Below are 16,578 nucleotides of genomic sequence, written 5' to 3'. Positions count from 1 at the left end.
CAACTATGAACTACCATATGCATCCAATACTGTCGAAACAGACACTGGATAGAAAAGTACTTTAAATTTTAAGGAAAAAATCTAGCAGATCTTTTGAAAGTTGAAACTTGAACAAAGTACTTCATTATTAACATTAAAACTTTCATGGTTTGTGAACAATGGATATCTTGTACATTGATTAAACTTTTCAACATATACAATGAAGATCTAGCTTCTAGGAAAACATGACATGATGACCTATTTGGAATTATTGTGTGATCAATCAACAGATATCACCTTACAATTGGGGCTTAAGACAGAACTCGAGCGAATTCATGACCAGTCTCACAAATAACAAAACAGGTAACATTTTGATTCATATTATCCGGCACCAGAGCTGTTAGAAGTAAGAATCAACAATCAATTTACAGTTGCCTTATCAATTAGTGATACATATAGAAACAATAAAGTCAATATCCAGAAACTCGAGGAAATTCGACATGACTGAGAAAAATAGGAAACCTATCCTACCGCCATTGCAGGATATGCTATGATAATTTAAACAGAGTACGATCAACTTCAAACAGAAACAGGCGAATAGCAATAAATCAATGGCGAGGACGAATATAGAAAAATTAAAAATTAAAAACAAAAAGAAAAAGGAAAGAGAAAGTAAAAATAAGCTTACTGATGAATCCGCGAAAATTTGATGGTGATAAATGCTGGTAGAGAATAAAGATCACGACACAGAGAATTTACGTGGTTCGATTTACTGAGGTAAATCTACGTCCACGGGAAGAAATGAGGGCAGAGTTGTATTGCTTGATCTGTTTTCTTACAGCTTACAATACAGACTTGCTATTTTGTATTTGATCTCTAGAAAGCGAGAGAGTCTATCGAACTTCAACCTATCTATCTGATCTAGGTTCTATTTATATATTGAACCAAGATCGTGGCATGCAGCCATTTACTAGGTAGTGGGTGTCGTGGAGATCGTGGCGATCTTGCATGGGTCCACTATCCTGCATGAGTTAATGACTGCTTGACACACTAATAGATCGTGGGTGTAGTGGAGTGGAATCCTGCATGAGTCCACTATCTCCTAGTTCGGTCAAATACTGAGACGGAACTGCTGAATTATTGCCGAGCAGCTTTTGCCGTCTGAGAGTAGAGCTTGATGCCGACCTGAGAGAGAGTTTGATTGGTGGCTTTTACCGAGCTGTAGGCTGGGGCCGAACTCTTTGGTTGTGGCGAATGAATCTTTAGTCATGCCGGACTGTACTCTTTAGTCATGCCGAATGATTACTCTTTCTTGGGCTTTAGGCTGATGGGCTTTACTGCTGTTGGGCTTGTTTAGTACGTATCCATCACTACCCCCCGGAAAGCGAAGTGAAGTACTTCGGCATTTTGGATAAAGGTACGGGGTAAGTTGATGTTTGTCTCGTCTTATGAGTGAACTCTTCTTTGACCGGACTCGTCTTTGGTCTGATGAAATAAACATCTTTGACCGGACTCGTCTTTGGTCTGATGAAATAAACATCTTTAGCCGGACTCGTCTTTGGTCTGATGAAATAAACATCTTTGACCGGGCTCGTCTTTGGTCTGATGAATAAACATCTTTGACCGGACTCGTCTTTGGTCTGATGAAATAAACATCTTTGACGGACTCGTCTTTGGTCTGATGAAATAAACATCTTTGACGGACTAGCTTGTGTTAATTTGCGAGTTTTATCGGCTCGGATCGGACTTTCCGTTGTCCTAATTTGGGGATCGGACTTTCCTGTCTAATTCGGCGAGTTTTATCGCGTGGATCGGACTTTCCCTTGTCCTAATTTAGGCAAGTTTTATCGCGTGAATCGGCTTTTGTGCAGTTCGTTTCAGACGAGTGCTTGATTTTTAAGCCGAATTGTGGTCTTGTATCCTCTTTAGAAGCTTGGACTTCACGATCGTTGGCTTATTGCAGCTCGTTTAGCGAACTGCTTGTTTAAGCTGAATTTGTGGTCTTGTATCTTCTGTAGAAGCTTTGACTCACAATCGTTGGCTTATTTGCAGCTCGTTTCAGACGAACTGCTTGTTTAAGCTGAATTGTGGTCTTGTATCTTCTGTAGAAGCTTTGACTTCACAATCGTTGGCTTGTATATGTTCTAAGAAGGGGATCAGCCTTCGAAGAACAAGAATCTCAGTAACATTTGTAAGAGACGACACGCACATAGACAGACAAGCATATAGACATAAAAGCACATAGAGAACAAAGACAAGCAAACCAATAAAGCACATTGACCGAACAGGACTCAAGACTGACTGACGGACTGTTTTAAAATGGAACTTTTTGAGGTTGGAAATGTGCCATGTTGAACCAATTTGTAAGACCCTTTGCCGAGGACTTCTGACACCCGATACGGACCTTCCCATGTGGGTTCGAGCTTGCCCAGCTTTTCTGCTCGGCTTACTTCGTTGTTTCTCAAAACGAGATCTCCCACTTGAAATTGCAGCTTCTTCACCCTTTGGTTGTAATACCGGGCTACTTGCTCCTTGTACTTGGCTGCTTTTATGCATGCCAATTCTCTTCTTTCTTCGGCAAGATCTAGCTCGGCTCTCAGTCCGTCGTCATTCATTTCTGAGGAGAAATTTAGAGTTCGGGGACTGGGTACGCCGATCTCCACCGGAATTACGGCTTCAGTGCCGTACACCAGACTGTACGGAGTTTCACCGTTGGAGGTTGTGGGTGTAGTTCGGTAGGACCATAGGACTTGAGGGAGATTTTCTACCCATTGTCCTTTGGCTTGTTCTAACCGAGCTTTTAACCTTTCACCAGGATACGATTTGTTACCTCCGTTTGTCCGTTTGCTTGTGGATGAGAGACCGAAGTGAACCGCTGTTGAATATTCAGCTCTTGGCACCAATTCTTGAACGTCTTGTCGGTGAACTGAGTCCCGTTATCCGAGATGAGGATGTGGGGTATGCCAAATCGGCACACTATGTTCTTCCAGACGAAATCCAATGCCTTCGAGCTCGTTATCGTAGCTAATGGTTCAGCTTCCACCCACTTCGTAAAGTAGTCCACGGCAACGATTAGGAATTTCATTTGCCGAGGAGCTTGAGGAAGTGGTCCCACTATGTCTATGCCCCATTGCATGAAAGGCCAAGGGCTTTGCATAGTGGATAGATCGGTCTGCGGCATCCTTGGGATATTTGCATGGATTTGGCACTTCGGGCATGTCTTGACGAGCTGCACTGCTTCTTGTACCAAGGTTGGCCAATAATATCCCCATCTTAGAACTTTTTTAGCTAAAGCTCTAGCTCCGATGTGGCTACCGCACGATCCTTCATGAACTTCTCTGAGGATGTAGTCCGTCTCTTCTGGTCCTACGCACCGCAATAACGGCTGGAGGTAAGACTTTCTAAAGAGGACTCCTTCATGAAGTTCGTACCGAAGTGCTCGGCACGTGATCTTCCGAGCTTCTCTCTTATCCTCGGGCAATTGTCCTTGATCCAGATACTGCAAGATCGGCGTCATCCAGTTCGGCGAGCTGGATACTGAATGTACCTCGGCTTCATCAATGCTTCGATGCATTAATTCTTCCGCCTTTGAGCTCGGATCTGAGGCCAACTTACTTAAGGTATCTGCTCGGCTATTTTCCGCTCGGAATGCGGATTATCCGAAAATAGGAGAAACTTCGGCTGATGCTTTGCGCTTTGTCCAAATACTTCTTCATTCTCTCGTCACGAGCTTCACTTGTACCCAACATGTGATTTACTATGACTTGTGAATCACAATGGACTTTGAGAGATTTGACGAGCAGACTTTGCGCTAACTGGAGTCCGGCCAGGAGGGCTTCGTACTCGGCTTCATTATTAGTAGTGGGGAATAGGAACCGAAGTGAGTAGGTTACCTCGTGTCCGTCGGGAGCGACAAGTAAAATACCAGCTCCACTTCCCATCTTGTTTGAAGCTCCATCTACGAATCCGCTCCAGCAGTCCGGCGGCTCTACTTCGGATTCCAAGGGCTGTGCTAGTTCGGCATTGGCAGAATTTTTCTGTTCGGCAATGACAGGGATTGCTTGATCGAACTTGGCCTCTGCAAGAAAATCTGCCAAGGCTTGTCCCTTGATGGCTTTCCGAGGTAGGTACTCGATTGAGTGTTCTCCCAGCTCTATGGCCCATTTGGCGATTCTGCCTGATGCTTCTGGCTTGGTCAAAACTTGCCGAAGAGGCAGATCGGTTAAGACGCATACCTTGTGAGCATAGAAGTATGGCCGCAGTCTCCTTGCTGCATTTACTAACGCCAGAGCAATTTTTTCCAGAGGTTGATACCTTGTTTCTGGACCTCTTAATGCTCGGCTTGTAAAGTAGATGGGAAACTGCTTTAGGCCTTCTTCTCGTACAAGCACCGCGCTGATGGTTTGATCTGATGCCGCTAAGTATAAGAATATTACTTCGGCTTCGGTTGGAGCAGAGAGAATAGGAAGCTCGGCTAGATAACTTTTGAGCTCGTCAAAGGCCTTTTTCTGCTCGGCTCCCCACTCGAACTTTGGTGCCTTTTTTCAACACTTTGAAGAACGGCAGTTGCTTTTCGGCTGCTTGGGAAAGGAATCGATTCAGTGCGGCTAGACATCCGGTTAGCCTTTGCACGTCATGTATGGACTTCGGCATTGCCATGTTCTGAACGACTTGAACTTTTGAGGGGTTTGCCTTGAGTCCGTCCTTTGAAACCCAACAACCCAGAAACTTTCCCGAATCTACCAAAAGGTACATTTTTGGGGTTGAGTTTGAGGTTGGCTTTTCGGAGCACGTTGAGAGTGGACTTGAGGTTGTCTTCGTACTCCGAAGTGCTTTTGCTTTTGACAACTATGTCGTCGACATACACTTCAACCTGTTTCCGATTAGGTGCCGAAAAAGCTTGTCTACCATCCTTTGATAAGTGGCTCCGGCATTCTTTAAACCGAATGGCATCTTTTTATAAGCGAAAATGCCGAAATCGGTAATGAAAGCTGTTTTCGGAGCGTCACTCTCATCCATCAACACTTGGTGATATCCTTTGTATAAATCAAGAAAACAGAAAATTTCGAAGCCGATCAAAGCTTCTACTTTTTTATCTATATTCGGAAGGGGATAGCAATCTTTAGGACAGTGCTTGTTTAGATCGGTAAAATCTATGCACATCCGCCATCCTCCTTCTTTTTTCTTGATCATCACAGGATTGGCCACCCAAGAAGGATATTTCACCTCGAATAGTACATCCGCTTTTAGTAGTTGGCGGACTTCGTCATGGATGACTTGGCTTCTTTCTGCCGCAAAGAGTCTTTGCTTCTGTTTTACTGGCCGGATTGAAGGATCAATATTTAACCGATGAGTGATTACCTCGGGGGGCACTCCGGTCATGTCCAACGGAGACCATGCAAAGACATCTTTGTACTCCTTGAGGAGCTGAATGGTTTTTTCCCGAAGTAGAGGCGTTCCCGCGAAGCCGATCTTGACCGTTCTGGATGGATCATCTTCATATAACTGAACGGTCATTGAGTTCGGCTCTGAAGTGACTTCGGTCATCTTGCTTGCCTCTGACTCCGGTTGCTGTGATTGCTATGCTTGATGGTGCCGAACTGATTGCTCGGCACTTTTAAGCGCAATCTGCAGACATTCTTTTGCTCTCTTTTGATCACCTCGGATGACCGCTATCCCACCTTTAGTGGGGATCTTGATGGTGAGGTGATAAGTAGAGCAAACGGCCCGAACTGTGTTGAGCCAGTCTCTCCCCAGGATGATGTTGTACGGGGACCGAGCTTTCACCACAAAGAACTCGATCATCGTATTGGAGCTTGTAGGCGCTTTTCCCACCGTGATCGGAAGGCTGATAATACCTTCAGGGCGGGTGTCCTCCTGGGCGAAACTTTTCAGAGGAAGTGGAGCCGGACTGAGCCGAGCTGGATCCACTTCCATTTTATCGAAACATTCTTTAAAAAGAATGCTGACTGACGCTCCTGTATCCACAAATACTCTGTGGACCAGTTTGTTTGCCACTCCGGCTTGAATGACAATAGCGTCTTGGTGAGGAGAGATGGCTGGGACGGGATCGGCATCTGAAAATGTAATCACTTCGTCTTTCTTCAGCCTTTTATGTGTTGGCTCCTCTTGATTGGAACCTCTGCGTTCTGCTTTTAGGGACGACTTAGTCTTCCCGGCAGGGAGAGCATCAATAGTCTGGATTACTCCATCATATTGCGGCTCGTCGTCGTCTTCGGGATCCTCATGCCTTTTCGGATCCTGAGGATTGCAGTTCGCACCTCTCTGCCTTTTGTTCTTTTTCGGCTGCTTGCTTTGGTATTCTTTTAACGTTCCTGTTTTCACAAGAACATCAATACCTGCAGCCAAATTTCGGCACTCCTCGGTATCGTGACCGTAGGCTTGATGGAAGGAGCAATATTGATCCTGAGGTCGCCGCGCGGCTGATTTCGTCATCCGCTTTGGTTTTTCGAACATATCGGAATGTAGTTCGAAAATTTCCGCTCTTGACTTGTTTAATGGTACGAACTGAGCGGGCGGCTTCTCAGGATTGAGACGTGGTCCCAATCTGCCTTGTACCGGTGCCCTTTGAATTCTTTCAAAAGGAGTTCGGCGAGGAAGCACCTGGCCGCTTTGATCGGGCTTCTTTTTCTCTTCTCGGGATGAGCTGTCTAAAGACCGTTTTCGACGGTCTGCCTCATCCGCACGGGAAAACTGGTCCGCAATGTCCCACATCTCTTGAGCTGTTTGCGGACTGCATTCCACGAGCTTTCTGTAGAGAGCTCCGGGCAGGATTCCATTTTGGAATGCCGAAATGACAAGTAGATCATTGAGATCATCTACTTGTAGGCATTCCTTGTGGAATCTCGTCAAAAAGTCGCTGATCTTTTCGTCGTGACCTTGACGTATAGAAAGCAGCTGAGCCGACGTGATCCGGGCTTCCGCTTTCTGAAAGAACCTCCTGTGGAAAGCATCCATTAGATCTCGGTAGGATCTAATGCTGCCTTGAGGAAGGCTGTCGAACCACCTTCTCGCGTTCCCGATAAGAAGCTCGGGGAACAGCTTGCACATATGGACCTCGTTGAGACCCTGGTTCGCCATATTATACTGATAGCGTCCCAAGAAGTCATGAGGATCCACTAGCCCGTCATAAGTCATTGACGGTGTTCGGTAGTTCCGCGGCAAAGGAGTTCGGGTGATATCGTCCGAGAACGGAGTCTTTAATGCTCCGTACATGGCGAACCCGATATTTCTTCGGTACGGAGGAGATGGAGTTCTCCTGTGATTCCGGTACCGAGGAGGAACAGGAACATGTCGGGGTTGAGGATTCTTTCTCCTGGAAGACACGTCACTACTGCGGTAGTGACTTTCATGTCTGGATGAGGAGGGAGAATCCGCCGTTGTCTTCTCCGGCTGTTGGCTCTTCTGCAGGAAGGTTAAGAACTCCTCCTGCTTCTCGGCCAAGAACAGCTTGACAGCTTCATTTAAATCGGGCTGCTGGGAAGACTCGGTGCGATGACTCCTGGAGTGGCTTGTTCCTTCTTCGTGAGAACCGGAGGTAGATGTCTCCCGAGGCCGTTTTTCAGACCTGCGAGCTGGACTAGCTTCCTCACGGTTATCACGAACGGTATTACGGGTAGTGTGTGATCTGGTATGCATTTTTTTTTGGGGTGGAAAAAGGGTCAAAAATTCGCTTTATCACAAATTTGGTTCTCTGTTTCCCACAGACGGCGCCAGTGATGAATCCGCGAAAATTTGATGGTGATAAATGCTGGTAGAGAATAAAGATCACGACACAGAGAATTTACGTGGTTCGATTTACTGAGGTAAATCTACGTCCACGGGAAGAAATGAGGGCAGAGTTGTATTGCTTGATCTGTTTTCTTACAGCTTACAATACAGACTTGCTATTTTGTATTTGATCTCTAGAAAGCGAGAGAGTCTATCGAACTTAACCCTATCTATCTGATCTAGGTTCTATTTATATATTGAACCAAGATCGTGGCATGCAGCCATTTACTAGGTAGTGGGTGTCGTGGAGATCGTGGCGATCTTGCATGGGTCCACTATCCTGCATGAGTTAATGACTGCTTGACACCACTAAATAGATCGTGGGTGTAGTGGAGGTGGAAATCCTGCATGAGTCCACTATCTCCTAGTTCGGTCAAATACTGAGACCGAACTGCTGAATTATTGCCGAGCAGCTTTTGCCGATCTGAGAGTAGAGCTTGATGCCGACCTGAGAGCAGAGTTTGATTGGTTGGCTTTTACCGAGCTGTAGGCTGGGGCCGAACTCTTTGGTTGTGCCGAACTGAACTCTTTAGTCATGCCGGACTGATACTCTTTAGTCATGCCGAACTGATACTCTTTCTTGGGCTTTAGGCTGATGGGCTTTACTGCTGTTGGGCTTGTTTAGTACGTACTCCATCACTTACACGGCAGCACCAATAACCAGAGGAAATGAGAGAAACCTTCTTCTGAACATTTTCTTTGGGATTTTGTTTCAATTATCAGGAACGCTTGAACCCTAATGTTAATGCGTATTCATCGTCTCGTCTCCCATTTTCAGTTTTTTCGCGATCTCACGAACGAGCTTCTTATTGGGCTTTCTAAATTGGAAAAAAGCCCAAACAAAACCAGAACTATTTAACCGAGCTTAGGCTCTGTGGTTCGAAAATATCAGGTACGGAGTATATAATAATTTGGGTGAAAGATGGCAAAAAAATTCTATATACACAAGTTTACTAGTAAATTTTATCATTTTCACAACATATTTAGCACATAACTCAATTTTATCATCAATTTAAACACATATATCATATACTCCCTCTGTTTATTCATAGTTAAGTCATTTTTCCATTTCGAGAAGTTCCTTCATAGTTGAGTCATTTCCATATATGGTAACTTTTTTCTCTTTCTTACTTTATTATCTATATTTTATACTTTATTCTCTCTACCTTTTCATCTCTCTTACTTTTTTATCTATTTATTTAACACACCCAACATTCTTTTCTAAAACTCCGTACCGAAAAGTTTCACCTCAACTATGAAGAAACGGAGGGAGTACTATATGATATACTAATTCAATAACGTACCATTACAAATATGCAATTAGAATATTTCCCGAGTGGGAATTTAATTATGAGAACTTTAGTTATTTATTTTGAGTTTATAAATATTTAAATTTTAAATGTATAAAATTAGAAAGTAATGATGAAATTAAAATTTTGAGATATGGATGGAATGAGGCCTGATTTATTACTTGAAAGTTGAAAATGATGGGTCATTTGGTTGCCATATTTACTTGTAACTAAAGACCATGTCTAACTTTATCTCTTATTCTGTTTTTTTCTAAAACTATCCATAATAATGTATCTTGGTTCGTTACGTAATGCCAATGTTACATTACATCTCATGACTAACCATATCACCTCCATGATCTTGTGACTAATTTATATTTAGATAATATTTATTTTAGTTTATTTTATATATGTTGTATCTCATTATTATCTTGTTTAACGAACCAAACATCACTATAGCTATTGATGCCCCTAGTATATCATTCCAAATTCACCACTAGAAAATTGGCATATCTTGACACTTGAAAATGTCAGCAGGAGATAGTTTACATTGCACTTTCTCTATAATGACATTTAAAGCAAGTGTGAGGTTAAAAAATGTGATAAGAGATTATGTGCGAGTATATATGCTTTATTTCCACACTCAAAAGTGACATAAAGGAGGACGTGTAATGTCAGTAGAAGGTGTCACAAAACGGTTTCTTAGTCTACATTTCGTAATTTTGAACGAATCTTTACAAATCACTCACCCACAAATATTTAATATTACAATTTCATCCTACATTTTATATAATTTACATTTTTCACTTAAAACTTTCTATGATTTATATTTTCTACCTTCAAATATACATAAATTTATGTAATCATTATAACACTTAAAATTTAAATCTTTCCTTTAATATAAAACCACATTTTCACTTATAGTTTACAAAATTATTAGTAATAATCCAACAAATTTCATTAAAAACTCGTCAAATAAAATGCCAAAATTTGGCTAAATAGACATCCAGTATCTAATGATTTTACATAAAACAATCTTATGTGTTTTGAACACATATAATAGTAATAAAAATAGTAAAGTCCTAATCCCATATAGAAGTGTAAAACAAATTTATAGTGCAAAACAAATTTATAGCTGCATTGCTTCTCTTTAGATATGCGAGCCTCTTTTATGTCCAAAGGGCAAAGTCCCTATACAATGTGACCTGAAACATTAAAAGGAAAAAAATGAGTTTCTACTATCAGAGAAGAAAGATAAACCCGAAAAGTCATCAGCTATCAGAGAATAAAACTGAAAAGTAAATAACAACTGAAATATTAAAGTATATAACTGAAATTCACATGCTATTTTATACCACGATATAGAAAACAACAAAATAGGAAGATGCACACACACATTAGAAATTTAATCTCTAATTACCTTATCAATGCAAGGTTCAGATTGGCTTATAGTGTCTAACAATGGCAACATGAGTTATGTGAAGCACATCGAGAACTGATACAACATAATATATTTGGTCTGTAATATGTTGCTATAGTCATAAGATGCATGTAGTGGACAAAAATAATAGTAGCAAAGTGAAGATATTACCTTATTTGAGTTGTCAAAGATTATGTTGGACATGAAAGGTATAAATATTCACAATCGAAGTTCATAGCGAAATCACTTTCCCTTCTGAGCTGCCCTCTCCAAATGAGCATAGCCTCATACAAACATATTGCTATGTCAAGTAGAGCAATCACCTCGCCTTTTTCAACTGCGGGTAAAGCAAATATAATGAAGATCTAAACACTTACAAACAGGTAGGTGGAGCCAATATAAGCAATGAAACACCAAATATCGAATCAAACAATAAAACATACCCACATGACCATTGAAACCAGTATCAACAAGTGAAGTGATCAGATAACCTGCAAGAGTAGAGCTTCAGGAAGTGTTATAATGTCGAATCTTCAAAATTATGATTGAAAGCTGTAAAAGATAAAATAGTTTTTGGACACTAACAGAGTACATATCAAATGAAGGAAAACTACCTTGTCACTGGTGCTATTCCTACCATTTGAATTAAACTGCACTTTAATAATGGAATCTTATCGAATGACAGCTGGATTTTTTTCGTGTTCTTTTTCTTTCTATGATCGGAGATGGTTATAGCTAACAACAAGAGACTTTGGTCCAACAACAATTAATGCAACATAAGATTTCACATACTGATTGTCCAGTGCCAAATATCATCCAAAAAATCCTAAGTATTAGTCAATACCTTTGTTTATTTGTATGCAAAAGACACCCACAAGCAATTGTAATGATTTGGCATCTAAAAACATCCTACGGAGTATAGTCAAGGACTTTGTTTATATATATATATATATATTTACAAATTACAATAGACTACTGCTAGCAATCTTAGCACCAATAAAAGACACCACAATTACTTGCAATGTTGCATATCACATGAGCTCGGTAATAAGCTGTATTGGCATAATACTCAGATAAGTATCACAAACCTGAAGGAGTAATCACTACTCAAGATCCAAAAGGAAAACACGACAAAAATTCTCAGTTTATGACAAGTTTGACATATAAGATCTTTGGCCACATTAAATAAATCTCTACACACAAAACAATACACAAGCAAAGAAAATTTGACAACACATAATCATAATACCATTCGAACAAATGGACTGTCACCTAGGCAGGATTCACACATAATTGGAAAATCCACCCACCACCTTCTGCGTCCCTCATCAGCCTGTGACTCATTCTCTCACGAACTTGAAATTATTCATCCTGAACAGAAGCAATAGAAAATAAAATCATTTAGAACCCTAATTACAAAATCAAGTGGTGCACATGAAAGAATCAATCTCGACAAACCACAAAAACGCTAAAATTGGAGTTGGGTAGGGGAGAGTGATAGAGAGTGGAGGAGATTGTGCGGTTTCATCACACCCATGTTTGGCGCAGATTTTTAATATTTTTGCCGCTTATCCCTAATATTCTAATTAATGGCGCTTATTTCTTTTCTTTTTGCCGCTGATTTTTCGCCAATTATTTCCTAATGCTATAACTAATCCTTTTAACATTAAAATACTACTACTGTGATAAAATATTAAAAATATATTGTATGTTTATTTCTATATTTTCTAGTAAAATCAAATCATCAAGCTGTATTGCCAAATCTCATCGAGTAAATATCAATTTAAAATAGTGCATTTGATTACTTTCTTAATTAATTCAACTTAATTACTAATTATTTTTAGAAAGTTAAATTTAAACTTTTATGTTTATTACTAATATATAGGAGTATATCACTATATTTATATATTAATATATATTTTTGGTTTGCATGTAAATGACACTGAATAAAAATGTCAAGCAACTAGTCATATTACTGCATTCATTTTAAAGTGTGGTATTAGGATTTGATATAAACGTGGTATAAGGTTGGTGTATTGACTGAGGGACTATATTCACACTTTTTATGAAGTGCCATAAAGTAAATGTCATTTAACGTCAATTTTCTAGTAGTGATTTAACTATTAATAGTCAAAATATAAACAGAAAATAAATGGAAAAACATTATAAAGGACAATGATTCATTAGCTACCAAACCGATCACATGAAGCAACAACTCATTTTTTCTACACCTTACCGCGCGAAACGACAAATAAAAGTAGACACTTGAAAAAACATGTAATGATTTTGACCCGTTTCAACACCATAATATTACACTTATTCATTATGTTTAAGTAAACGAGACTAATGCAGTTTGGTATACAAATTGACCAGAATCTAGTTGGTGGACGCATTTTCACACTCTTTGTCTTCCTTAATAATCATTCATTAAACCAGTCTTGAATTTTCAATTTATGCCATGCCACTACAAATTGCATAATGTCAAGGTAACATTTTAGTCACCAACATAATACCCATCAAAAAGTTATTGTGGCAGTTAATATTCTTGTATTCTGAGCAACTAATTAGGTCAAAGCGCAGTTGTTAGTTATATAAACCAAAATATATTGTTTGACCAAAAGATAACACATTTAAAGTGTAAAATCACAGTAATAATTTTTTAGGGAGATGTAAAGTACCTATTTTGGGGTTTAGTCTATATTTTTAATGAGCCATAGAACTTCTATATATTAGAAATTATTTCTCAACATACAATCTTTTAATTATAAAATCATCACTCTCACATATTCATGTAGTACAGTTTTATGGTAGTGACATTTTCCAAACACTTTGTTGGTATTTGGTGAGCTGGTCTAAGAGAACTACTTCGATGATGTTGATATACATTATGCCAAGAAAATTCACCTAGATATTATCTTGTTACTAATTTATAGGTCCCATTTTGATTATATTAAGTGATTCAACGAGAATCTTCTACTTTATCTCCCATTCATTTCAAAAAGTGAAAACGTTACACATTCAAGAATGGAAAATCATATTTAATGTTAAAGGTATTTAAGAATGAAAATTGATGGAAAGAAGTATTTAGAGATGTGTAACGCTTTGGGCTATGCCAAAGAAAGAAATGAGGTAATTAGATGTGGCCGAAAATGCAGAAATATGATAGGTGTTGAATGCTCATCGCAACAACAAATAATAATGAAACCTCAACTGCCAACTGCCCTCTTCAAAGCTCAATCCACATCCTATTTTCATAGTAATTAATATTACAGTTTTCCTTTGCCCTAATTTAATACACACTCTACTTTTCCATGGAGAAACTTTTTAATTACTACTACATTACATCATAGTTATACATTATCACTGATAAAATAAATGATTTAATAATTAATTAATTATATATTGTGCATGTCTTGCCATTGAGGGCATATTAGATTGGGAATCATTGATAATTTGATATGAATGGAATGTGTTGGGCCATCTTGGTCAAGTTTCTAACGTCAAAAACCTAATATTTCGTCACATAAATTTTACATACGCAAGTATAATATTTTGTTGGCGCCAACGAATGATCTTAATATACAAATTTTTCATGCGGTTGCATGACAATTTTTGAGACCTAATCAATGAATATATGGGGCCTCGATACATTTCTCTAATGAAATATAATATTATGGGTGACCACAAAATATTTTCTTTCTCAATTTATGAAAATATGCTAAAGTTAGTAGTTACTTATTTTGTTTATATATACCTTTTAATCATAAATATGTCTTCATTCCCAAAAGTTTTTGCATTTATATCCTACTCTTATCTTAATTTGTTATGTTGGATTAAATATTATTGTATTTTCATTTTTCACCCCTCCTACTATTATATTTGCCTTGGAAAAGAGAAAAGCAAAGTGGTGGAGATATTGATGGGCTCGAAGAGCTGATTACCGATGTATGGTTCTGAATTTCTCAAAATTATCGTTACTTAATTATTCTATTTTGTCACGCATTAATTTATTTATCTTTGAATTGGTGTACTAATTCAATTACATATATTCATAGAATTAAAAATTATTTTCTGTACGTCAAAATCGAGCTATGTACTCAAAATAAATATTACAATAAACAAGGGCATAAATAAGGATTTACTTCATATAAATAGTAAATAAAATAAAATAAAAGCCAAGTTATCATCTAACATAGGATGGACACATGGAGTGGTAATATAAGTTCATCGGTTAACCATCAAACACACTCTCAGAAGCTTCTATCATGTTCTGAACACATATAATCACAAGCTTACATATATAATTTAAATGACAAGAAAAAGATAAATGAAAGTCATAAATATTTTTTCTAAGGATTATGTTGCTGAGTATAGATATAATCGAGATGGGCGTTGAGGGTTCTTCTCATCAAACACTCATTTTCAGTGATTCCATTGCAGCTATCTTCCACCTGTGTTCCCTCTGTCACAACCTGTTCAACAAAAATAAATAAATAAACAAATAATTTCAAAGAATATATACAACAAAGAAGAAGAAGAAAAATATTGCTAACGACAGACCTTATCTGTGGCATCCACTCTCTCGTTAGCGGTGGGAGTGCGGCGAGCAGCAGAGGAGAGAGAGAAGAGGAGGAGGAGCACAACGAAAAACGTACTGGCCCTAGCCATTTCTGTATAAGGCTCTGTTTGGTTGCTGGTGTATGCTGTTGAGGGTGAGATGAAGATGAAGATAATAATGAAATGGTGTGCTATTTATATATAGGAAATTGAGTGTGAATTCAGAGGAGATAAAATGGAGACTTTATATCTGATTGATTGGTGGGGAGAAAGATTCACGTCTTTAAATAAAATTTTGAAGAATTTAAAAATTAATATTAAATGTGGAATTTATGGTAGTGTTTATGGTGACCACAGGAGAAAGCTCCATTACCTCCAACTATAGGTTTCGGTTGAATATACGCAATTATTGCGAGATACATATGATATATTTAATTAGTCAGAATTTAATGTATTTCTGACTTTGTCTTGGGCAGCCAAAAGTAATGGGAGTGAAAAACACAGCGTTGACGATGAGTGAATTAATACTATATTAATTTCATTTTCGAATTTATACAAACCAGAAGTAATGTCTATCTAATTTTGGTTGTTCTAGATGTGCTTACTCGGAGCTTTTACCCAAAAGCTAGGTTTACACTCACTTTAAATTTTATATCTTTTCTATAATTAAAATGTAGCAAACCACCACCTTGGTGACTAAGTGAGTGAAAGTCATAAGGTAACAGCTTCATCACAAAATACCCAATATATAAACAGTAAAAGTAAATAAAAAAAACAGTTAGATCTAGCTCATAAATTAAAAAAAGAAGAAACAACAAAATACAAAAAAATCTAAAAGATAGGAGCAGCACATCACTCCTAAGATAACATATTAAATCAAAGCAATCAAGCACTTTACTCTTCAGTTCAACTTCTAATGTTGCTCAAGTCGTTGATGATGTGGACGCTGTTGGGATAGTGAAATTCGAACACCAACTTTTTAATTTATGATCTGAAACGCTAAATAAGTAAGTGGAGTATTTTTTTTTCTAGAGCTCCCAATGCGGTTCCAATGCATATGAATTACTCCATGCTTGTGATATTATTATTATTATTATTATTATTATTATATATATATTATATATTTATGCAACTCTTTGCTGACTCAGCATACTGCGCATAGAGAAAATATCATATTTACATTATTTGGTCACTTTCACATAGATATTCCAACGTACATATTTACTTGCAAATCAATACCTATACGATCAATTTATTTTTCCAAATATAGCCTCAGTAAATTTTTTGAGACGGTTGAGAGTTAAATTATGCGTTAAATATAGCACAAAAAAAATGGGTAGAGCATTCTAGAAGTGCTTTGACGTTAAGCTTGTGTTGGGAATTAGTGTATGGTTATGATTTAGAGAATGAAAATAGAATGTTAGTATATAGAGTGTGATGATGATGTACAAGTGATACATATAGCCGTTTTAATTGAAGAATTTGGGGAAGACGTGTTGACCTTAATATACGGAATTAATCCACTTGGAGATTAAAAATTTC

At 38.4% G+C, this 16,578-nt stretch overlaps 1 protein-coding gene across 1 annotated transcript; it reads right to left on the bottom strand.

Annotated features, from left to right (window-relative positions):
- Positions 1 to 14,606: 14,606 nt before the first annotated feature.
- LOC121790768 (phytosulfokines 3-like) lies at positions 14,607 to 15,274 on the bottom strand. The gene is made up of 2 exons (XM_042188893.1): positions 15,040 to 15,274; positions 14,607 to 14,951 (listed from the first exon to the last, which is right to left on the bottom strand). The coding sequence occupies exons 1-2, from the start codon at positions 15,145 to 15,147 to the stop codon at positions 14,829 to 14,831; spliced, it is 231 nt and encodes a 76-aa protein (XP_042044827.1). The 5' UTR covers positions 15,148 to 15,274; the 3' UTR covers positions 14,607 to 14,828.
- Between the last annotated feature and the right edge of the window lie 1,304 nt (positions 15,275 to 16,578).

Source organism: Salvia splendens, unplaced genomic scaffold (genome assembly GCF_004379255.2).
Source record: "Salvia splendens isolate huo1 unplaced genomic scaffold, SspV2 ctg616, whole genome shotgun sequence".
In the NCBI taxonomy this organism is placed as follows: domain Eukaryota; kingdom Viridiplantae; phylum Streptophyta; class Magnoliopsida; order Lamiales; family Lamiaceae; genus Salvia; species Salvia splendens.
Note: the sequence above shows the minus strand (reverse complement) of the source record. Positions and strands in the feature narration are given on the sequence as shown.

What these genes read in the sequence shown, in the direction of transcription:
- LOC121790768 (XM_042188893.1), bottom strand. Translation starts at nt 15,147, where the DNA reads ATGGCTAGGGCCAGTACGTTTTTCGTTGTGCTCCTCCTCCTCTTCTCT. An exon ending in GAGTGGATGCCACAGATAAG is followed by an intron (nt 14,952 to 15,039) that starts GTCTGTCGTTAG and finishes TTTGTTGAACAG; the next exon opens with GTTGTGACAGAGGGAACACA.